Source organism: Panthera onca, chromosome C1 (genome assembly GCF_046562875.1).
Source record: "Panthera onca isolate mPanOnc1 chromosome C1, mPanOnc1 haplotype 2, whole genome shotgun sequence".
NCBI lineage: Eukaryota > Metazoa > Chordata > Mammalia > Carnivora > Felidae > Panthera > Panthera onca.
Genome location: NC_138346.1, coordinates 172,722,140 through 172,746,831, shown reverse-complemented (window position 1 = coordinate 172,746,831; position 24,692 = coordinate 172,722,140). Strand labels below are relative to the sequence as shown.

Below are 24,692 nucleotides of genomic sequence, written 5' to 3'. Positions count from 1 at the left end.
TTCTCCTGGGTTCCTGGAGAACTGAGGAACTGAAATCATAATAGTCTCCTCTCCTTAGTGCCTTCGCATACTGCTCAGAACCCAGGATGTGGACCTACATTGCTTCAGCAATCCTGCCAGAAGCCATCATTACATCAAGACATGCTAGAGGAACAGGATGAGGGAGTCCACAGAATGAGGATGGGAGATGTTTGATATGTTTTTAGACTGTTCTATGAGAAGGGCAAAATTTCATTCGAGTGGCAAGACCCATAGATTATCCTTCAAGAATACATTTATTTGAGAGGTTATAGATGATCTGTGAACACTCTGAAATGTTGGCTGTGAGGATGGTGACCCCACCCCCCTCAACACAGGGACACAGAGTGCATTGATTTCATGAGAAATTTAAGGAAGCCTGTGATTCTTTCCCCTATGCTCCAAGGAGATTAAGAATTACTGGTCCAACAAGAAAAGCCCTTCCAACTCATATCCTTTCCTGGTCTACTCTGAAGTCCTGTGTCTAAAAGCATGAATGTTGGGGCACAGCTGCTGCTGTTTTTTTGTATCCAATGTCCCTTGGGCCTCAATTTGTCTCACGTTCTGGGGAAACAGAATTCTATTTTATATGCCTCCCAGACTGTAATATACTTTGAGTGAGTTCCAGATGTCTTAAGAGATGCCAGATGGCTGAAGAGAGGCAGACCAGCTTCAAGGAAAATGTGCCCCATTTCCTTGGATATGAACCACAAATTTAAGCTTTCAGGACCAGCTCTAAGAGCCAGTACTCAATGTGGCCATCACTTGACCCTGGGAAAGATTCCCCTTCCTTGGGCTGTTTTGAGTAATAATTTAACCAAACACTGAATTTTTTTGTTTAATTAGAAGAAAAGGAAACTAGTATTTACGGAGTGCCTCATGTATTAGCGTGCTAAGTACCTTCACATACTTATCTTGCTGAATCCTCACAATAGATGCAGGAGATAGATATTTCAAACCCAGTTTTTCCAGTGGAAAAATCTAAAGACTCAAAGAGTTTAAGAAAACTTATTTTGATTCCCAAGTTATTTATGTTTTATTCTCCAAGTATTATCTGAGAACCTTCAAGCTTCATTGATGGTGTTATGTAATTTCCAATCTAACAGAGAATTGCTGTTTCTTACTGATCTGATGAACGTAGTGAAAGCTATTTATGTTGTGTGGAATCTCTGGTAGTGTTCTCTCTCTCTCTCTTTCTAGTGACACATGCTTGCATGTGTCATATTCACATACGTACACACACAATTACACCCTACTATGACCTTTGCCTTTGCATGATTAGTTGACTGTATAAATGAAAGCATAGAGAAATCTGCTTCTGTCCTGGGATAAGTGTCCACTGTCATTATATTGTGTCCTTGCTTCCTTAGTAAACATCACACGTTCTTTTAAATTCTTTCTCATTTCTAACCTGTTTGCCTAGATGAAAGGCATTTTCTAATCTTTACTATAGCATTTTCTTTTTCCTCCCCCCTCCCCCCTAACTAATTTCCAATCCCTTTATTCCCCTGGAACTCTAAGTCTTGTATCACAGACTTAATGGATGATTCCAGATACCTTTTGCCTAATAGAGTTCCGATTTTGGCCCTCAATATCCCTCTACTCTTCTGTACTTTGAACCCTGGCTCTACAGCTTGCTAGCTGTAGTCCTTGGATGATTCAGTTGACCTCTCTGAGACTCAGTATTTTTCATTAAACGGGTATTATAACATCTATCTGGATTTTGTAGTCATCTGTAAATGTTAAATTAAAATGGTGTAACTAAAGCATTTAGTGCAGTGGTTGGCACTTAGTAAGAACTCAATAAAGCTTGGTGGTGACAAGTTGTTGCTAATGGAATGGTAGTAATACTCATAATTATTATTTGCCCTGTATCTGAGGTAGCCTCATGCCTAGGGTTTGTTTTGCTGAAGACAATACTTGAGTTAATATGGTTCTGGATCTTCCTCCATAAGACACATCTGCACTGTTAATTAATGTTCCCAAACAGCAGACCAGTCTCTATCAGCAATAAATCACACTAGTTCCTAAACTTTGGTGTTCCTAAAGCATGAGATACCACATGCTGATGTCACTGGAAACTGGTACAGGGTGTGAGAAATGAATATTTGGCCTTGGAAAAATATTTATTTTCCATCGTGAAATGTTACTTGGGTGTTGTCATATTTTCTATTATTTTTTTAAAAATTTTTTAACGTTTACTTATTTTTGAGAGAGAGAGACAGAACACAAGTTGGGGAGAGACAGAGAGAGAGACACACACACAGAATCCAAAGCAGGCTCCAGGCTCTGAGCTGTCAGCACAGAGCCTGACACGGGGCTCGAACTCACGAACTGTGAGATCATGACCTGAGGTGAAGCCAGACACTTAACTGACTGAGCCACCCAGGCGTCCCTCATATTTTCTATTATTAACATAAAACGTGTCCCAGTGTAAGTAATTCCTGGACCGATTCTGCACATTCCATAATTCCTTTTTGTCGTCGTCGTCTTTTTTTTTTCTCCTCTCAGGCACAGAAAACAAGTGTATAATGTGATCCACAGGCAGAACACAGATCATAACTATGCTTTCTTATAGACCCAATGCCCTGAGGCAGCCTTTGGAGATCAACACATCTGAACTCTAGTTTTGGTTACCTTGGGTAGGGGCAGGGAGCCAGAGAACGAGCGATCTTCTTTTTGAAAATTCCGACTGAGGTTCTCTATGTTGAGTTTCCCATTAGTTGTCCTTAGTGCCATCAAGATCTCTGACAGGCTCTTGCTCACTTCTGACTGTGGGCTGGCATCCTGACGAGCAGTACTGTTTGGAGGGGCAGGGGAAATGCTATGAAAAGATGATCTACCCAAAGCCGTTCTATGTTTTCATACCAGATCTCTCACCCCTGACTTACACTGTGGAACCAGAGAACCCACCCAGAAAGGTCTTCTAAATCTCAGTAACCTGGTCATGGCATCTGAGCGTGAAGATTTCCTACATTCATTCCAATCGATTCCATTCTCCTGACCACTAGAGTCTCTTCTCCATGAGGCACCAACCAATTCAACTAGAACATAAATCAAACTTTGTAACCTAATCTCTAACTCTTTTTTCCAGTTGAGAGAAAAAATTGGAAGTGACCACAGTAGTTTACTCTAGCTGCCTGATCTTACTTCTCTTAGGCCCAGATAATTATTGATGGGAAATCAAATTTCCCAACCGTTCATTGCCACAAGCAAAGCAAATCAGATCCTGCCAGATCCCTGTAACTGGGGAACCTATTTAGAAGGAAATCTTGAATCGAGTGAACTTCCTCTGTTATCCTTGACTTTGCAATTTGTATCTGGAAAACCCAGAAAAGTTTTGGTAATAATGATTTTGCAAATGTTTATAATTATTAAGATGGTTTATCTCACTGACTATTGTTACTTTAAATAATAGGTGAAAAACCACAGGGCGATAAAGTGTTACAGTCGTTTACTTATTTGATTTAACTAGTGAGATTTTTACTCATTTAGCATTCACATGATGTTCCTTCCGGATCCGTCTGAACTGTCTTCTCGGCAGTGGAGCTTTTCCTAATTTCCACCGTCTCAACGTCAAGTGCCACTTCCCTACAGGGACATTCTGTGACATCCCTCAATCTCCACTCCTATAAATCAGCCTCCTTTCAGTGGTATGCCAGTAAAGTTTAACAACCCGCTCTCCAAGATAAGGCCCCAATCTGTTAGCATTACTAATTTTTACGGTGCAAGTGCTCCCACCATGGCTGACTTCAAGCTACCAACCCGACGTCACTGAATGAGTATCTGGGAAGTGGTGCTCCCAATTGGCTCTCAGTGGTGCTCCAGCACCCTGTGCTTGATCAGCTCTTTTATAATTCCTTGTTCTTTTCCTTAATAAATCTCCCTCGTGTTGCATTCACATCTTTATTTCTTTGGTCATTGCCTCGTGTCTGGCTTCCCTATTAGACTGCTCCATCAGATGTGGATCAACTCTGTTTTGTTTCTTACTATTTCCTGGGGATCTTGTGCAGCACTTGGAATCGATTCTTTTTATATGCATGTATTTAACTTTTACTAAAGGTCATATTGCACCTTCTTTTGCTCTGTGACTCTTACTCGGGCTTTGGCCTAATAGCTAATATTTTCCAAAAGCTTGGTACAGGAAGGGGTGGCTGTTTGTCTTTGTTTTGGTCACGTAGTTTCTTCACCCTCCTTCCTTTGTTCAGAGAGTTCTCTAGCTCAGGAGTCTGCCTCTCACTCCAGCCGAGGAAAATGCTAGCTATTTGGTTTACTAGTCTCTCTTTGCTGATAGAGCACATGACCCAGGCCTTGCCAATCAGATGTATCTGTCCCAGATTTGAATCGCAAATTTTCCTTCCTCGTTCCTTTTCTTGCAATGCCATTTCCTGGGGGTAGGAATTCATGAGGCTTTGGCCCCTGACTCTGAACACCAATTGCTAAATGGGCAGGAGTTGTATGGAACCCATTTGTTTCAGCTGGTGGGGTTTCTTAGGAAACCTGCTGCAAGAGTGTGTTTCATCTGGTCCAACTTAGGTAAGGAGAGCCATTGCCACTGTTGTTGCCACAGGTGATGCTGGAGGCTTTTTAAACATCACAGAGCTGCCCCATTAAAGGCTCTCCCTGACAGAATGAGGGAGAGCCTTTTCCTGAGCAGCACATTGATTAACAAAGAGCCTGGATGCATTACGGGCCATCAGTTCTGCACTTCCACAAACATGCTGTCTGGTTTGTGTAAAGCAGCACCTTCTCTGATGAGTTCAAAATGATCTCTCTGTGCACCTCTTTTACAGAGTAGATATCCAGATGTCCCTGCAAGTGGATAATTAGGGTGCCAATTACATTAAAAAAATTACTCGTTGAGCATCTCCCACGTGCCAGGAACTATGCTCGACACGGAGTTGGCTAGGGCACACGCTATTATCACTAACCTCAAATGTCAAGTACATAGTTACAAGTACCACAACTGTTAGGCAAGGAAAGGACTGTGGGGCCATACCACAAAGAGATACAACCTGGTCCAGGGCTCAGGAAAGCCTTCCTGTCCAGGACCCATAGTACCCATACCTGCCAATGGGTAACCATGTGTTTTAGTGCATAGCTCACCGCCTCTCTGGGCCCAAATCTCATGGTCTGTGTTTTATGAAGTGTGGTTGCTGATTATTAAAAATTTCTGTGGCTACAGGCGCCTGCGTGGCTCAGTGGGTTAAGTGTCTGACTCTTGATTTCTGCTCAGATTATGATCTCACGGTTTGTGAATTAGAGCCCTGCATTGGGTTCTTCACTGACAGTGCAGAGTCTGCTTGGGACTCTCTCTCTTTCTCTCTCTCTCTCATTCTCTCTCTCCCCTTCTCCCACTCTCTCTCTCTCTCTCTCTCACAAAAATAAACCTACTTAAAAAAAATTCTGGGGGCTTTATGGCTCTCCATAGCACAGTTGCTCCCAGATATTTGACTCATAGACCCACATGGCAGTGTCACTTTCTTTGCAACTTGAGCCCTTGAGGGAAAGAATGGGCCTTGCCAACCTCTGAACTCACTGTGCACAGCTAGGTGTGCCTGGCAAGCATCTGGTATTCAACGAATGCCAAAAGGGCATGAAAATGGCGCACTGTAGAAAGGAATCAAGTCTAACATTTGGCCCAAGGACATTTTTACAGGAAACTCTAGTTCCCTAGAGTGAAGTGATAAATTCCAATATCATGGCTCTTAATCACTGTGTCTCATTATTTGTAATGGAAAGAGTATCTTCTGGTAGGATAGTTTAAAAAAAAAGTAAAAACACTCTTCTATAGCATTTACTATGTATCGGATACTGTTTTTGAGAACTTTGCCTTGATTGACTTACCATTATAAATCTATGAAGTGAAGGGAAATCTCTTATGGTTTCTATTTCACACTTGGAGAATGGAAGCACAGAGAGGGTAGCTGACTGTCCTCAGGTTACATAGCCATTAAATGGCAGAAACAGGAATTGAGCCCAGGCTTTAGGTAATGGAGGCTATGTTCCTAACTACTGCACTTTGTCAACTTTCTTGGAGAACACAGAGACTCTCATGCTTTATTGTGCCTCATCTCTAATGATATTCTTCACATCCTGTTTTTACTTTGTGTCATCTCTTTCCTTTGAGATTATATGAGGGGATTATTGATTCTTGTACCTGAAACCTTTCTTTGCTAGTGCCCGTAAACCAGGAGTTCACTCATGAAGCGTGTTTCTGGAATCATACCTTAGAGACTGGAGCTCTGTGCCAGTATACAGTCATTCCTTACTTCATAATGAGGGTTTTCCTTTTCACATGGCAACCTCATAAAAAAAGACACATGCTTGATCTCAAGAAACTATGTAATTGTTGCAAATAACTTTCTGTGCTGGCTTTTGTACCAGAGAGAGGAAATGATCAGCATAAGCCCAGTGTTGGTGAAGGGCATGGTGATTCTACCTTGGGTGAGCTTTTCAGGTGAATGGCCTCTGATGTCACTGCCAGCTCTAGAAATCTAGGAACACTATGCCCAAGAAAAGAAGGAAAGTACCCTTGGCCATGATCGTGATAACTCTGACTCTTGTTCCAGTTGCTGCCCACAACTCTTTGGCTTTGCTGGGGGTCATCTGAAGCTGCAGCTTTTAAAAACCAGAAGAGTTTTCCATAGCTCACCTGAAAATCCAATATGAAAAAGAATGCTGTCATTTAATGTACATATAAGGGAAATAAATGCCCATAAGGGAAATGCCTATTGAGGTAGAGGGTATTTGGAATTTTTTTTACCATTAAAAGTTTCTAAAACAGCCTTAAAAATATAGTATAATAATTATTAGTGCTTTTGAAAAGCAAATATTCCTACTATCCCCCCTTCCTGATTGCCTTGTGGTTGGGTAGGGCTATGGGAACAATTCTGGCCGATGAGTTGTGAGCAGAAGTGACATGTGCTCCTTCTGGTTGAGGATTAAACTGCTCACACGAGCCCCTCCATAGCTCTCTTTTTATCCCCCTCTGCCAGCACGTCCAAAAATACTCCAGAGTTGCTACCTCATCCATGTGGGTTTGGGAGCTAAGATAATGGCAAAACTGTGCCTTACCTATTAGGGAAGTGTAAGTGAGAAGTAAACTTTTGTTGTTTTGAGCCACTGAAATTTTGGGGCTGTTTGTTACTACAGCATAACCTAGCCTCTAGCTGCTCTCTCACATCTCATATATTTATTATATATATAGCATTTGCTTGTATTTAGATATATCTAGCAGATATGTTCGGATTATTTGAGGACAAGGTCTTATTAAGCTAAGTGAAAAATCTCAAGACCACCCCCCCCCCCCAGTCCTTTTTTTCTTTTTAAACATGGGAAAGGACTGAAAGAATGTTGTCCATTTCCATTGCTGGTCTGGATGACATCCTACGGACTCTGGTGGACATACAACTCCAGGGCAGTTGGGGGATAACCGTGGGGGAGGGAAGCTATATAAGGTTCTGACATAAAATCAATCTCAGGCCAGAGAATTTGATTGAATTGAAGATTCACAGTGGCTGTACTAAGTTGACACTGTATTGCTAAATACTTCTCATCAATATACAACTAATTATAGTTGGTTAGTTGGTTAGAAATGGGCAGGAGAGAGAACTAACATTTGTTTGAATACCTACTAAACGCTAAGCATGCGACCAGGTAATTTGCACTTATTATATTACTAAATTCCCAGATTACCCCTATGAGGTTTGTTTTAGCCTGGTTTTCTACACATGCTCACTCATGATTTACCCATTGCTATTGCTTTTTTCTATTGTAGGATATATTCCTCTAGCACCCTGGTTACACTTGGACTATGCTTTGTATCTACCCATAAATGTGAGCTTGGGAAGTGCAGTGTTCAGAGCAAGAATGCTGGACTTGTCACTGGGGAGCCTTAATCTCTGCTTTGGGTCCACCATTAATTCTCTGAGTACACTAAGCAATTTCCTTTCCCCACTCTGGATCTCAGCTTCCCAATTAGTCAAATGGTGGTGAATTGTATTTCAAATATACCTCCCACCTCTAACTCTTTAGGGAACTCTCTACAATGATACATCCTAGTCAAATTCTCCATTCTCATCTCAGAGCCTACAGACTGACCAACATGTAAGTTGACTCAAGTGAGCCCATTTTCCTGAATCTGTAACCCAATAGTGCTAAGGGCAGATAATGAAAGTCAGGAACAGCAGTCTTTTAAAAAGAAATTAAATAGAGCTAAGAGACTTAATCCATTTTCTATTCTGGTTTCTTCTGACTAGAAATTTCCACATATGAATACAAATAAGCTTTGTGTCTTAGGAATCAATAGTAAAGGTTATTTTTAAGAAAAAAAAAGAGAAACTAAAATTTTAATTCTACTACTCTGGTGCGTACAAGTAAAATAAACAAAAGGAACCCATGCTTAGAATAGCAACATGGCTGTACCATTTCTGGAGAGCCCCTCTTAGAAAATCTCTGGCAAAGGATCTTGACTATTGGTAACTGTAGAGGGACTTCCTGTCTTAAGAAAAGGTGGCTTAGCTGAGACTGGAGAAGAAATCCTGAAGAGATAGGATCCAGGATCCTCAGCTCTTTCTGAAGCTTTTTTAGTAAGCCAGAACTCAAAGGGCGCGAGCTGAGTTCTCTTCTGACCAGGGCAAGAAGAAAAGCGTCTTCTCTTGTTGTTCCACTTGGCCTCTGGCCAAAATCCTGACACAAGAGCAACAGCAACAATCAATTAACACAGCTCTAAAATGAGAAGTGATGGCCAATGTAAAGAAGCAGAAGCCTAGTGGGGCTGATATCAGAGCACCCACTTTCAGGCCTCATCTAGAACAGTGCAAGCTGGTAACAGCTGGAGGTAGGTATTCATTCTGGGCATATTTATTAGTTTGCAATACCTCGGGACTGTTGCCTTCCGAAGAAGAAAAGAAGAAAATCATTTTAGAGTGCATACTCTGTGAGAAGGCTACTGAAGGTATATCATCCGTCTTCTACAAAATAACTTTTTAAATTATAAGAGAATTTAGAATGCCAAGTTTTAGAGACCCATTGTCTCCAGAGGAAGAAGGTGGAAGAAAGATGAGAAGTTCAGTTGAGACAATCAAGGTTTGCCTGTAAGCTCACCAAGGAGCTTCTTGGAAGCTTCATCATATGGCCTCTAGCATCCCTCTCAGACTGTCTCATTATCTGCTGCACATCAAAGTCTACAGGCAACAAATAATACCCTTCATCCACAATAGAAAACAAGGCAAGTCTTAGTATACGTACTTTAGGTTGGTCAGAGCTGTCCCTTGCCATCTGTTCCAAAGACCAGTCTCTGAGGTTTCTCCTGGGGAGGCCATGGATATAGGATAGGGACTGGTCTCCAGTTGGTACTGAGATACAATGGGCATTTGCCTGGATGGGAATCTTAAAGAAACAAAGACAAATGGTAGTAAGGATCAGAAGGAGAGAGGAAAAGAGAAAGAAGAAAGAAGGGAGAATATGAACGAGGAAACAATCTCTTAAAACACATTCCCAGTTCTAAGTGACTTCAGTCCATAGAGTGACTGAATCAATGAGTCCCCAAAGAATGCTTGTCTCAACATCAATCTCAGCATTATGCAATTCATACATTTGACAAATATATTAACAGTAAAACAGTGCCGTTTCATTTGTGCAAGAAAGAAGGTATCTGCGACAAAGGAAAAATAGGTATATCATAAGGCATTTATAGGCAAATATAGGGTTCTTATTAGAGATAAAGGTATCCTTAGGCTGTGTGGGTGTGTGTGTGTGTGTGTGTGTGTGTGTGTGTGTGTGTGTGTGTGTATTAAGCTCCACACCCAACGTGGGGCTTGAACTTACAACCCTGAGATTAAGAGTCCCATGCTCTATGACGGAGCCAGCCAGCCACTCCTTTAGACTGTGTTAATTAACAGATTGAGGAAGAACAGCAAAGGCAATTGTGAGTTTTGTCAGGAATGGAACAGAAGAGATTCAAAAGCCCAGAATATTATATCCCAAAAGCAACGTTCATAAAGTTTACAATAGAATAAATGATGGAACAAAGGTGAGTGATGAAGTACCATTCGCTCTTGCCATGGTGTAGGTGTATTACTCATGTTTTTTTATTGTCTATATTTTATGACGTTTTGACATCTCAGGTAGCCTTGCTGGCTGAAAGAGACTGCCCTTCCCAGGGTTCATGAATTTCTCACGAAGCAAATATTTCCCCTGCCCCAAACCAACCCAGTCCAGATACTGGATAACTAGGGACCACCCCTATGCTCAAAATCTGCTGGAATTATTCAAGCTAGCCAGTCCTAAGCTGTTTACCCTACGCTGCGTTGCCTTTCCTGTGGAAACCTGTATAAAGACTGTAGCCTGTGCTGTCCCCTCACTTCTGCCTCCTGACAGAGCTTGGTCCTTCCTCATGTGTTCCTATGATATGTGGCATGCCGCCTTTGTGTGGGAAATGTAAGAAACTATTCTCTGAAAGGCAGTTGTCATTATATCTGTTACCGTGTCATACCAGATAAAAATAAAATCTTGGGAATAAATTGAGACACATGATTATTTTTGATGTCAGGTAATTGAAAGGAGACATTATCAGAAGGATTCACTGAAAGCTGAATGTCTGTACTCAGTTGATAGTCATGTTGAATAACCAGTCAGTATGGATAGCAACCTGTAGGTGCTTTATAGTCGTGAAGCATTTTAAAGAGGCTCTTTAAAGTGGGAAGAGTGAGCAGGAGTGGTAGAGAGTTCTAGAATAGGCATAAAAAATAATGACATTGTGGAGCCTAGGTTGCTCAGACAGTTAAGCATCAGACTCTTGTTTTCAGCTCAGGTTATGTTCTCATGGTTTGTGAGATTGAGCCCCGTATTGGGCTCTGTGCTGACAGCATCGTGCCTGCTTGGGATTCTCTCTCCCCCCCACTCTCTGCCCCTCCCTTGCTGGCATGTATGCATGAGCATTTTCTCTCTCTCTCTCTCAAAATAAATAAATAAAGGTAAAAAAAAAAAGGAATTGTTCAAAATTTACCCCCTAGTAAATTGTGCAGATAAGATTTGAACCCTACATTTCCCCCACTACCCCAGGAGGAGAGAGATTCCACATTCAGTCCACAGAGCAGTTTCATCCTATAAAATGTTTGGTTAGGTATTTCAGGTGTTTCCTAGAACTTTTTCTTTTTCTTTCTTTAATTTTTTAAAAACATTTATTCATTTTTGAGAGACAGAGCGTGAGTGGGGGAGAGGCAGAGAGAGGGAGACAGGATCCAAAGCAGGCTCCAGGCTCTGAGTTGTCAGCACAGAGCTCGATGAGGGGCTCAAATTCACAGACCACAAGATCATGACCTGAGCTGAAGTTGGATGCTTACACAACTGAGCCACCCAGGAGTCCCTAGAACATTTTCTTAGAACAGTATGTTTCTTTGGAAATTATTTGTAATATAAAACATTTCTATTTTCAGCCACATACAAATATTTTTCTGCCTCTGAGCATTGATATACTTCTATATTGCAGGATTCTTTAAAAAAAATTTTTTTAATGTTTATTTATTTTTTAAAGAGAGAGAATGAGCAAGTGAGCAGGGGAGGGGCAGAGAGAACAGGAGACACGGGATCTGAAGCAGACTCCAAGCTCTGAGCTGTCAGCACAGAGCCCAAGGCTGGGCTTGAACTCATGAACCATGAGATCATGACCTGAACCAAAGGCAGATACTTAACTGACTGTGCCACCCAGGTGCCCCTATACTGTAGGGTTCTGAAGGAGCATTTATCAATACTTCACCATTCCAATGGAGTCAAGGTGTCCCTTTCCTCATTTAAACATCACAGTTTATTGAGTGCCTTTATCTTCACTACAGATACAGGTGAACAAGGCAGGTATGCTTCTTGCCATCACAGATCTTTTAGCCTAGATGTCCACAGACTAAATTTTATAGCCTCTCCTATGGAAAGAGGAAATTATATTCTACTCCCAGGACTGCTGTGAGGAATGAGTATTATAATGCATTGTAAACAATTTGTAAATTCTAAACCTTGATTTGTTATTTGCTGTGTGTCTCAATAGAGTGAGAGCTCTGTGTGGGCCAGAACAGTCTGGTAGCCCGCTGACTCCCAGCATTTAAGAACAGTGCCAAATTTGAAGAACAAATAGAGAAACACAGTGTGAGAAAGGTGACGATGGCCTGTTCAGGCCCTGTGGCGTGTGCCTGGCTTCAGACTTCTCCCTTTGCTGACATCAATCACCCGGGGGCTGTTGTTTTTCCAAACATTGTATCCACAAAGTGTCAAAGAAGATAACAAGGAAGATGTTGATGAAGAATTACCATGTTTCTGACTTCAAGGGTTGCCAGAGTATCTGTAAAATCTCCAGTTCTACAGGTTTCTCTCATTTGTTTTACTTTGAATCACAAAATAGTGCTTGTGGCTAACACACAGTGGATTTGGGGCATAACACCAGTATTGTGACATTTACCTAGAAGAATTGTTACAAATGAAGCACAGAAGTTTAACACAGATTTAGGGGCGCCTGGGTGGCTCCGTCAGTTGATCGTCTGACTCTTGAGTTTGGCTCAGGTCATGATCTAATGACCATGAGACTGAATCCCATTTTGGGATTCTTTCTCCCTCTCGCTCTGCTGCTACCCCACTCATTCTCTCCCTCTCTCTCTCTCTGTCTCTCACTCTCTCTCAAAATAAATAAACTTAAAAACATTAACACAGATTTAGTAATTCTTCTTGGGGTCTGGGGAGTGTAAACAAGACTTTTAAAAAATATTGATTATTAAAAAAACTATTTTAAAGTGGTTATATTGTGATGGGGAGCCTGGGTGCCTCAGTTGGTTGAACGTCTTTGACTTCAGCTCAGGTCATGACCTCTCGCTGTTCCAGAGTTTGAAACCAGCATAGGGCTCTGTGCTGACAGCTCAGAGCCTGGAGCCTGTTTCAGATTCTGTGTCTTCCTCTCTCTCTCCACCTCTCCCCTGCTTGTGCTCTGTCTCTCTCTCTGTCTCTAAAATAAATAAACATTAAAAAATTAAAAATAAATAAAGTGGTTATATTGTGGAATCCATGAACACCCTCCTCCAAGACAAGTGAACACAACAAATTGTCTTCATATTGTGCAATGCATAGCTGGGGCTTGAGAGGAAATCTGCAGAGACAGCATCTAATGCAGATTTGAAAAGTTCTGTTTCTTCAACATTTGAGACCAAGGTGTTGATGTGTTCTAGAAAGCTGTTAAATGGCTCAAAAAGAGATGCTAGTGATAATAAATACAATCATGAGAAAGATGGATATAAAAAGCTTGACAGGATTTCTTAAGAAATATAGAATTGAAAAAAAAGTATTTCCAAATTAATAAATTTAACATGTGATTTTTATACCTGAAGTCAATACAATAAGTATTAGCATTAATCATTTGAGTATTTTATTTATATTTACAAATATAAACATATATATTTATAAATATAAACATTTATATTTTCTTTACATTTTAACTTGCAATTATAGAACACTTCAAACACAGGCACATGTGGTAAGGATAGTATAATAGAATTCCATATACTCGTCACCAGGCTGTAATTATCAACTGAAATGCTTGTTTTATTTATACCCACATCACCTGCCACCAGAAATGAAGTAAATAAACCACAGATGGGCTATTATTTCATCAACATTTTTTTTTTAGCATGTATCTATAAAGCAGTGGTTTTCAAAGTGTGGTCCCTGGGCCAGAAACCTCAGCATCACCTAGAAACATGTTAGGAATGTGAATTCTTGAGACCTACCCCAGACCCACTGAATGAGAATTTCAGGGCTTGGGGTCCAGATATATGTGTTTTAGAAAGCCCTCCAGTACTTATAACACATGCCAAAGTTTGGCAACTTCTGCCTTAAGAGTAACAAATTTTTGAAAATATAACTACAATCCCATTATAATACTTTTAAAAGCAGTAATTTCTCAACATCTTCAAATATCCAGTCAGTTGTTGAAAATCCTCCAGTTATCTGATACATCGTATTTTTCAGTTTGTTAATTCAAAACAGGAACCAGATAAGATCCGTATATTGTAATAGGTTTAAATCTTTTACATCTTTTTAAATTTCTAGTTCTTCCTATTCCCTTCACTGCCCCACCCCCGCCTTTTTTTTCCTGCCGTTTTTTTTTTTTCCCCTTGTAATTGATGTGCTGAAGAAGCCGTGTTGTGTGCCCTATAAAGTTTTCCGCAGTCTGGATTTGGTTGCTTGTATTTCTGTGCAAGGTTTAACCAACCTTCCCATCTCTATCTTGTAAAATAGTTAGAACCAGGGTCTTGATCTTATTCAAGTTCAGTTGTTTCAGCAAGATCCTTTCACAGGTGATACATTGTCCCATGCAAACAAATGCGGTCAGATTCTTTCTTTTTATAGGTACTGATAAGCTCATTGCTTTACTCCATTTCTTTTCCATTAGGGTTTCATAAATGGTAATATTCTTATCCTATTATTAGCTCTCATTTATTAATAGGAATGCTTCTTTACAGAGAAACTGTCTTCATTAACTATTATCTAAAATACAGTTTGTGTACCTGGGTGGCTCAGACCTCTGCACACTGACAGTGTGGAGCCTGTTAGGGGTTTGCTCGCTCCCTCTCTCTGCCCCTACCCTGCTTGCTCTCTCTGTCTCTCTCAAAATAAACTTAAAAAAATACAGTTTGTATAGAAAAGGCAAACAATAAATGCTTCTATTATTTACCAATTTAAAAAATAGTCTCCCTAGCGTTCTCCCAGGTGACCAATGAGGTTTTTTTTTTTTTTTAATCACTATAAGGTTATAGATTTAAGCATATACAATGCATTTAAATCCATTAAAATTACTTTTATTGATAGCCAAAAGATCCCACTTTTGACTACTGGGAGCCTTTAATATTTTATTATTATTATTATTATTATTATTTTAGTGAGAGCCATTTTAAGTTAGATTCCAAGCCTTTTTTTTAACAAGTCTCGGAAAGTGTTTGGTATCTCCATTGCTTCTGGTGTAAGTAGACATTCCAGGCTCAAAGCTGGGATCATTGTCAGATCCAGTGTGAAGATTTTGCCCATTTTTTCTTCCAAGAGTTTTATAGTTTTGGATCTTATACTTAAGCCATGGATCCATTTTGAGTTAATTTTTATATATGGTGTTAGGTGAAGGTCCAGCTACATATTTTTGCATGTGGACATTCCAGTTTTCCTAGTGCCATTTCTTGAAAAGACCATCTTTTCCCCATTGAATCATCTTGGAACCCTTGTTAAAAAAATCATTTGACCATATATGTGAGGGTTTATTTTGGACACCCTATTCTAATCCATTCTAATGTCTGTCTTTATGCCAGTACAATAGTGTTTTGATTACCATACGCTTGTATACCTTCTTTCTCAGGATTGCTTTGGACGTCAGGGTCCCTTGAGATTCAATATGAATTTTAGGTTGGATTTTTCTATTTCTTCAAAAAAATGTCAGTGGGATTTTGATAGCGATTCACAATGTTAACTTTTTTTCTATACAAGAACAGCATACCTTTTCATTGTTCAAATCTACTCTTGTGTCTTTTAGGAGAGTTTTTTTATTTTTTCTCATAAAGGTTTGGACATTTCTTGTTAAGTTTGACTAGGCATTTGGTTTATTTACTTATTTAATTAATATAGGTATGCTTTTATTTGCAATTATAAATGCTGCCTTCCATTTTGTGTCCTAACTAGCTTTTGTTTATAATATATGAAGGCTACTGTTTTGTCAAATTTTCTTAGTGTTTTAGTAGTTTCTTCATTAGCGGTTTTCAAATTTTATGTGTGTAACTGTATCATTTGACAATAGTTCTTCCTCTTTCCAATTATTCTGTCTGTAATTGCTTTCTTTTTAAAAATTACATTGGCCAATACCTCCAATTTTATATTAAAAACCAATGGAAATAATAGATATGCTTGATTTCTTTCAGACTCTAAGGTGAAAGCCTCTAGTGTTTGTCTAGTAAACAAATGTTGGATGTTGGCTTTGGGTAATATATAGAGAGAGGCATTTTGGAAACAAAAGTGAATAAGAAAATTTTTATTCTCAGGGAATTTATAGACTCATGGAAGGAGACAAGGAAGCCTATGTTTTTATTTATATATAAAAAAGTATTCATTTACTTATAAGGTTTATTTGCAAGAAATCTTACCATAAATGATGTGTTTATGAGAGGCATTACAGCGTAGTACATGCATTTTTCTCAATGTTGCCCTTGAGGGGGCAAAAATTCATTCTTTGGGGGCAAAAAATTCTAAAATATGATAATGGTTTCTAGCACTCAAAAGCTCAACTCTACTCAACAAAATAGTATTTTTTGGCATTTAATCCCATTCTCTTTAGGGAGAGTTTTGATTTTTCTCCTGAGGAGTGGGGTCCAATAATCAAAGAGAGATTTAGACAGGCATAGTGGATCCAGACTACTTGGGTTCACATCCTAGATCCACCAATACTCAACTGGTTGTATGAGCTTTGGCAAATTACTTCATGTCACTCACTGTGTCTCAGTTTTCTCACCTATAAAATAGAGATGTGAGCACCTACTTCATACCATTGTTTTCTATTTTTTTAATTATTCTTTTTTAGTGTAACTGACACACAAGTTTACATTAGAGGAAACAAACCATTTTAATAGTATAGCAACATCTGCCAGAGGGGTATGCACAGACTGATTTATAAGTACCTTACAAAAGGCATTTACCACAATCTTGGTGATCAGACAGTGATGCTTCTTAGTAGAGTTGATATCTCAGTAAGTTGAGACCCTAGTGTAACTAGAGGTTACATGAAGAGAATTTCATATAAAAGGAATAGCATGGACAAGGCATAGAAGACAAAATGGAACAGAACTCTATCTGGGAAATAGAGATTGTTTAGGGAAAGGTGGGCATGTGAGAGAAGTAGAGACAACAGAAGTGAGTTGGAGTGGTCATCAAGGACTTTGCATTTTATACTAGGGCAAAGGGGATTAAACAATGGTTTTAAGTCTTTTAAGTAGTGGCCACACTTGAGTGCTTCTGAAGTTCTTCCTAAAAGAGGCAAAATATATACCCTTACCCCAGTTGTGTTGTGCTTTGCCATGTGGTTTACCTTGGCCAATGGGGCAGATGTTCGTGGATAATGATGTGGAAGTATTGGGGTTCAGAGTCAACAGCCAAGAAAGAATGCTCCAGACATCTTTGGTGCAAAAAGGTGGTTTTATTAAAGCACAGGGACAAGACCCATGGGCAGAAGAGCTGCATTGGGGTTGTAATGGGTGACTGATTATATACTTTCAAGTTGGGAGGGGGTTAGGGATAGCATAAGTCTCCAAGGAATTTTGGAAGCAAGGTTTCTAGGACCTTGAAAGGGCTAGCTATTGTTAGGATAAGGTCATTTGTTACTGTCTAATAAAACCTTAATCATAACTATGTGGAATAAAGGCAAAAAGGAAATGTAGATAATATCAAATTTCCTTAGAACCTGCAGCCCATTGACAAATACTTGAGGCTGGCAGAGTAGAACATTCCTCCAGGAATTCCCAACTGTTTTAATATTGATACTTTCCTTGAGGGAAAAATAGCTTTAGCTTGACAATAGTTAGGCCTCCAGTATCCCATGAGTCTTCTCTAGCATATTAAAATGCTTTTGTAGGGGCACCTGGGTGGCTCTGTCAGTTAAGCTTCCAACTTCGGCTCATGATCTCACAGTTTGTGAGTTCGAGCCCTACGCTGGGCTCTGTGCTGACAGCTCAGAGCCTGGAGCCTGCTTCGGCTCTGCCCCACCTCACTTGTGCTCTGTCTCTCTCTGTCTCTCAAAAATAAATAAATGTAAAAAAATTTTTTTTTAAATGCTTTTGGAAACTTCCCCCGGTCTTTACCTCCCCCAGCTCCCAAGTAAACAATCAACTATTCCTCACAATCCCAGGGCAGCTCTTTCTGCCCATGTGTCCTATCCCTGTGCTTTAAGAAAACCACCTTTTTTGCACCAAAGACATCCTAAGAATTTTTTTCTTGGGTTGGCTCCAGAACCCCAACATTTGCACATCAATAAGATCCTTCAGATGTATATCAGTGAGCTTTATGCTTAGAGGATGATTGCAAACATATATTTGGAGGTAGAGATAAAGGGAGTTTCCAAAGGAATTTTTTTTTTATGTTAAAGGAAACCTACAGAATCCTGGAGGTCAGGATAATGTTAAGCTAAGATCACTTTTTGCCCTCAGCAAAGAGTCAACATTGAGGCAGTTGAGTTCCCAGAGGAATGTCACTCTGCCTGTCTCACAGACTTGTCAATGGGCTAAGTTGCAAGGAAATTTAATTTTTTCTTCTGCCTTTGTTTCCCACATCAGATATGACACAAGCAAAGACTTAATACGTACTTGTGGTAGAGTCTGCTGTCTTGAAACATTTCCATTACTATAAGAAGAACTTGCCTTGATGAGCCTACTGGGTTCAGAACAGTAAGAAAAACCCAGAGCAGACCTGAACTAAATCTATCATTTGCAGCCAAGCCTAGAAAAGTCTAAATAAAGGAAGCAAAAGCTATCTTAGCTCACATCTGCAGATGTGAGCATAAATGATTCTTGGTATAAACCACTGAGTATTGGGGTGATTTGTTACACAGCAGTATTATTATAGTAGCTGGCCAATACAGAGAGAGAAGCATAGAAAAGGACAGCCAGTTTGGAGATAATTAAAATCAACTTGCTGAGGTACAATGGTGGTCTGACTAGGATGATGGCAGAGGAAGCAGAAATAAGAAGGCATTTTTGAGAGACATAAAGGGTTAGGATTTAAAGGGCTCAGTGATACTAGATTCAGGGAGAGAGAGAAGGAAAGCATGCCTAGGTTTCTTGCTGATATAACCGGCAAAGATGGGAGTCTACTCTGTGAGACACAGACCACAGAAAAAGAGCAGGATCAAAGGTTCTGTGTTGAACATGATGAATCTACCAATGCACGGCCAAGTGGAAATGTCCTTGACCTCTGTCTCTTCATCTACAAAATGAGGATAACATCATGTGCCTCCACCTACCTCTCAGGGTACTGTGGAGAACAAGTAAGATAAAACACACAAAAGCACTTTGAAAAGAACACATTACCGATCAACTATGATAATTATTAAAATTAAAGCACTCACACTTTTCATTTTCATGCTGCCAGATGCAAAAAACACGCTCTAATTTTATTTTTGAAACCGTGCTACTGAGTTTGTAGCTAGTCACACATTCTTTTTTATTTTCTGAGAGAAGGCAGAGCTGATGCTTCTGAGAAATAATACAAACAGTATTTGTATTTTCAAAGACACATAAGGAACAGAATTTGGAGAAAAAGGATTCTAAGGCTACTGTTAAGAAGAGCCAGGCTCTTGACTTGTAAAGCCTCAAAGTAATCACTAAAGCTCTCTGGGCCCCTCATTCTTCATTTCGGAAGTGGAGATTTGTACTTGCTGATTTCTAAGATATCTTACTGTTCTCAGATACATGAAACGATGAGCTCTCATAGCATTTTCAGCTTTACTTACCTCCTACTAACTAATGATACTCTTCAAACTTGATCTGTAATTTAGAAAAGAGTTTCACACTTGCCTGTCCTCACCCACGTTAGCTCAGTCTTTATCAGCAACTTTTCTTTTGGAGCAAATTCAGGCAGTCCAGATTGCCTGTTACATCCCAGGCAGGAAAGCTTATTTTCATCTATGTGTGAGAGAGAAGGATCTAGAAGGAGTTCTGATTGGTTTACTTCTTTCACTGCAGCAGAATTCCATTTACCACTTAGTCAAGGTGGTAATGAGGGTCTCTTTACCAGGCAACTGTGGCTGCCATCTGGCAGGCCAGCATCATAGACTCGGCAGACAGAACCAATTAGTCAGAACCCACACCTCCCAGGACGCCTTGCTGTATTTGGTGGCTGGGTGTTAGCCCTGCTGAGTCTCCCACAAGAAACCTCATTGAGTTCTGGGAGGGGAGGAGCAAATCATCCCCCTCTAGCACTACAGAGCTAGCAAAGAATCCGTATCTTGGAAGTCCAATAACAGCTTATTCAGTGAACATTCTGGCCATGATAATGGCTGCTGCGGAAACTGTTCCATGAATGGGCTGCTTGATGTGGTAGAGGGAGTGTCAAGAAACCCATTTCCATTTATAAGAGAAAAACTAGAAATGACTTAAATGCCCATCAGTAAGGGATTAGTTAAATGAGCCATATTATATCCATACAAAGGAATGAATACAGTTGGTGGTGATTAGGAACCTAGGACTTGAGCTTCAATTTTGGCTCTGTCCCTTCTCAGCTTCAGGACCTGGGCAAAGCACTTGACTTCCTTGTTTTTCAGTTCCTTCCTGTACAGGCTGAAGAGAATAAGAGTTCCTACCTCATTGGGTGCTTGGGAGTACTAAGTTAGTTAATACATGTACAGAACTTAGAATGGTGCCCGGCACATAATAAATGATATTTAAGTGCTTGTTCTGAGTATGATTCTCATAGAACCATTCAAGATGATGCTTAGGAAGAATTTTTTAAAGCCAGGGTGAAAATTCTTAATATGAAATGAATTGAGCAGGATCACAAGGAGTAAATACATAATGATTCTCATTCTATATCTATGCACAGAGAAAAAAAGAAAGAAATATGTTATTATTTTTCTTTGGTTGAGTTTTCTTCTTATATTCTCCATCTGCCAAAATTGTACATGAGTATGCAGTACTTTATAATTAGAAAGATGATTTGAAAAAAAGAGAGAGAAGAAAACCTGGATAAACATCTTCTCTCTACACTTATGAGCCTCTTCAACTTTTCTGAGCCTCAGTTTTGTTTTCCTTCCCTTTTTGAAGTAGGCTTCATGCCCAGCATGGAGCCCAACACAAGGCTTCAACTCATGACCCTGAGATCATGGCGGGAACTTAGATCAAGAGTCAGATGCTTAACTGACTGAACCACTCAGGTGCCCCTCTGAGCCTTAGTTTTATCATCTATACCATAGTGATAGAGAAAACACTGGTACCTACCTCAAGGGGTTAATTCCAAACAGCAAGTGATATAATTTATCTGAAAGCAACCAGTCAATAATAAAGTGTTTTATGACATGATATTATTACCAAGGTTATCCTTGGGGAGTAACAATAAATACATTAATGCAAGAGTCAAAATTATGTAAAAACTCAGAGGTCTTTAGAAGTTCACAATAGGTCACTTCACCTTTGCAGATGCACTATATCCTGCTGCAACCAGGCCCTGAATTCAAGGACTACTTATAAGACAGCCGAAAGAACACATTAACTGGGGATTAGGAGGCACCATTTCCAGCATAGGTTGTGCCACTGCCATTCTGGGCAAGTCACTGTTCTTTTGGGACCTGTGTTCAACTAGACCTTGCAGAGTATGGTCTGAGGTCCACTGGTGGGCCATTAACCACTCTAAATTATAAGCTTTGCAGAGTTCTTAGGAGGAAAAGATCACAAATCTATAGGCTTTTATTTTCTCAGATGACTAAAGACTAGCTAGGATCTAAGTGATTTAGTAAGGGCTATTAAAATTATAAACTAAAAATAGTTATGTTAGAGTTTACTGCAGACTCGAATTCAGTATTCTACTGAAATATTTGGCTGTCACTTAATGCTTGGCGTCACTGCAAAACTCCGACTCTATGTATCCGTCTAAATGCAATTTCAGCAATTTTTGGAAGTGGTACTTTGTTACCAATGAATCATTAGTTTTGTCTTGATTTGGATCCAGTTTCCAATTGCTGCTATTCTTGCTTTTTAATTACAAATTACTAATCATATGGATTCATCATTATCAAGTTAGTGTGTTGTGAATTGTTTGGTTGATTCTTAACAGAGTGCAGAGATATATATTTCTATCAGGATGGTTTTGGCTGATAATTTTTCGATATGCAGTTCTGGTTGCATTGGATTTTGAAAATAAATGAACTCTTCTTGTAATGTTAGACAGACCTTTCCCCTTGAGCATATCCCAGGGTTGCATGTACATTTACATGTATCACTATATGATCATCACTGATTTAGCTGCAGGTGGAGTAGGTTGGCCAATTCACTTGGTGGTCAACCAGAATGCAATATACAAAATGATCTCAAATTTATTTTCTGATTTAAAAAATGAATTCCAAGTCCCTCTTATGCAAAATATATTAATTACCATTAGTACAAGGGTGTGTGGTATGAACCTAATTTGAATTTTCCTAGTCAATTACCAAAAGAAGCTTGGGTTTTTGTCACTCACTTTGCCATCCAGAAATCTGCTTGTGAGTGCTCCTGTGAGGAATTTCTGGTTGTTCTCTTGGTGCTTGTTTTCTTCCTCATCATCTGGGTCATGGTTGATTTGATGATCAGTAGGATTAGTAGGAGCTGGGGAGTCTCTGCTCATCTGTCTTGCACTACCAATCATGGATTTCTGGAGTACTGTTTGAGTTTCTGCCTTCAAGTTCTCATTTTCCTTGCTGTGAAGAAACAGTTTTGCACTTTGTTACTCACAGGGCAGACTCTGAATACACTAGGCTGGCATAAGAAATAGAGGGTGTTACTCTGGTGGTGTGAACAGTGGTAACTCAGCACGGTGGCATGAAGGGGGAGACGTTGGTTACTGTGTATGGATCATTTAGCTAGAGAGACTGTGCTATCCTGTGGCTTCTCTTCTTCTCAAGAGTCCTCCATTTACATTTAATATTAAATAGGGAAAAGAAAAGGAAAAACCAACTGTAGGAATGATTCAAAGAAATGCAAATAATAAACAAACTAAAAAAAAAAAAGAGTCTACCTTGTTTACCAATTGAAGACTCACAAATCAAAGCAATTATAAGACATCATTTTAAATTGAGAAAACTTCGAAAATAAGAAAGTCAAATGCCAACGTCCATATAAATAGATATAACTAATATATTGGGTGACCTGACAAAATGTATGAAGGCTCAGTCAGGAAGTCGCAATGCTTTAACCTACTAAATCAATATTTAAAATTGTGTATTATGGAAAAGAATGCAGAAGCAGAAAAATTTTAAATTCTAAGTATTTAGTAATAGGCGAATATGTTGAATATTTAATTCTATGTTCATATGATAGAATTTATAAAGCCATGAAAATAGTTAGGAATAGTCTTAATGACACAAGAAAATGTCCAGTTATACAAATAAGTGAAAACTATAATTATCTCAACTATGTAAAATGCATGTACATAATATATGTGTTTATGTGTGAGAGTACATAGTACATCTAAAAAGAAACATGCCAGAAATAAACAGTAAGTGTCTCTGGGTAGCAGAATTCAGAATATTCCTAAAAGTTTATTTTATGATATTACAATATTATTTTATAATCAGGAAAAGTCAATTTCTATATAGCTATAGAAGGCATACTAAATTCCAACTGTTAGTATTGATACAATGCAAAGGATCCATTTTAAATCATGACATCATCGGAGCATAAAACAATCACTCCGTTACTTGTTGATTTGATAAAGCCAAACAAAGCACAGGCAATGATTTGAATGTATGTATGCTTTTTATAGAAATCCTCTTGGTTGAGGTAGCATGAGAAGGAAAGAAGGCCTGATAAAGAACTCAGAGGAACACCTACATTTACAAAGAGCAGAAGAGCCCTACAAGGAGATTTAGAAGAAATTCTCAGTAAGGCAGGAGGGAAACCAGGAGTGTGGGGCTTGGAAACAAAGTGAAAAGGATGTTTCCAGAAAGAGGGCATAGTCAACAGTGTCAGGGGCTTCTGAGAAAGGTGAGTTCTGAAAAGTGTCCATTGTTTTAAGCCATAAGGACACCGACAGGAATCTTGAAAAAGAAGCTTCTGTGAGGTAATGGCGATGGATGCTGGGCTGAAATAGGCTGGGGAAAGAAGGGGGCAAGAAACCGAATCCCAGAGGTATAAAGACCTCTGCAAAGAAGTTTGGCTGCAAGAGGGGAGAGAGATGGATTGGTAACTGGAATGCAATGAGGGTTTCAGATTGGGCTTTGTTGTTATCATGTTGAAGGATAGTGGAGACATTAACACAATTAAATGTCAATGGTGCCAACTGAGCCAGAGGGAAAGAGAGGATGTCATTGATGAAATATGATGAACCCCAACAAAGTGAGGTGGGGTGTCATTGAGAGAACAGAGGTAGAAATGAAACCTCAGGGTAGGATAGTAGGGAGATAGGTGAGGATGTAGACAAATTTATTTATACATTGGGTGACAGCTTGACTTTTCTCTTTGATATATAAGGTATGCTTCCCTGTTGGCTCTCAAGGGGAAGTGCTAGGGAAGGAAGTCTGAACTAAGGGCAGATGGCTTGAGGCAGCTGCTATGAAAAGTGGAAAAGAGCTGGTCAGAACAAGAAGAAAGTTTGGCTGGGTACAACCAAGTAGCCATGAAGGTTGGAGACCACAATTTTGTGGCTTCGGGCTGAGAGGGGGCATACCCTTCTCTAGGATTGCCTAGGAGTCCTTGTGGAGATGGGAGAAGGAGAGATGGGTGCGTTCAGGGCTGGGATTTTCCAGACAGGTGCAGTCGAATGACAACAGAGCAAGGTGGGAAAGTGAGGACAAAGGTGTGTATTTAACAAATAATTCTTGTAGTAAAAGAAGACATAGAGCATATGATCCCTGACCTCAAGAAATTTAATTTCATTTGGCTGTCCAAAAATAACACAAAGAGTAAAGTTAACCACAGGTAAAAACC

The 24,692-nt window shown here is 39.6% G+C and overlaps 1 protein-coding gene across 3 annotated transcripts in view; it reads right to left on the bottom strand.

The window, feature by feature from the left end:
• Positions 1 to 24,692, bottom strand: part of CC1H1orf87 (chromosome C1 C1orf87 homolog) — a 79,822-nt gene that overhangs the window by 38,534 nt on the left and 16,596 nt on the right. The window contains exons 3-7 of one of the 3 annotated variants that reach the window (XM_078450609.2): positions 22,249 to 22,465; positions 9,271 to 9,411; positions 8,446 to 8,709; positions 6,552 to 6,673; positions 2,656 to 2,818 (exon numbers count right to left, since the gene is read on the bottom strand). In XM_078450609.2, coding sequence (XP_078306735.2) covers positions 2,656 to 2,818; positions 6,552 to 6,673; positions 8,446 to 8,709; positions 9,271 to 9,411; positions 22,249 to 22,465 — 907 coding nt within the window. The remainder of the gene's footprint in view (positions 1 to 2,655; positions 2,819 to 6,551; positions 6,674 to 8,445; positions 8,710 to 9,270; positions 9,412 to 22,248; positions 22,466 to 24,692) is intronic. The other 2 variants (XM_078450607.2, XM_078450608.2) reach the window with 2 other exon arrangements.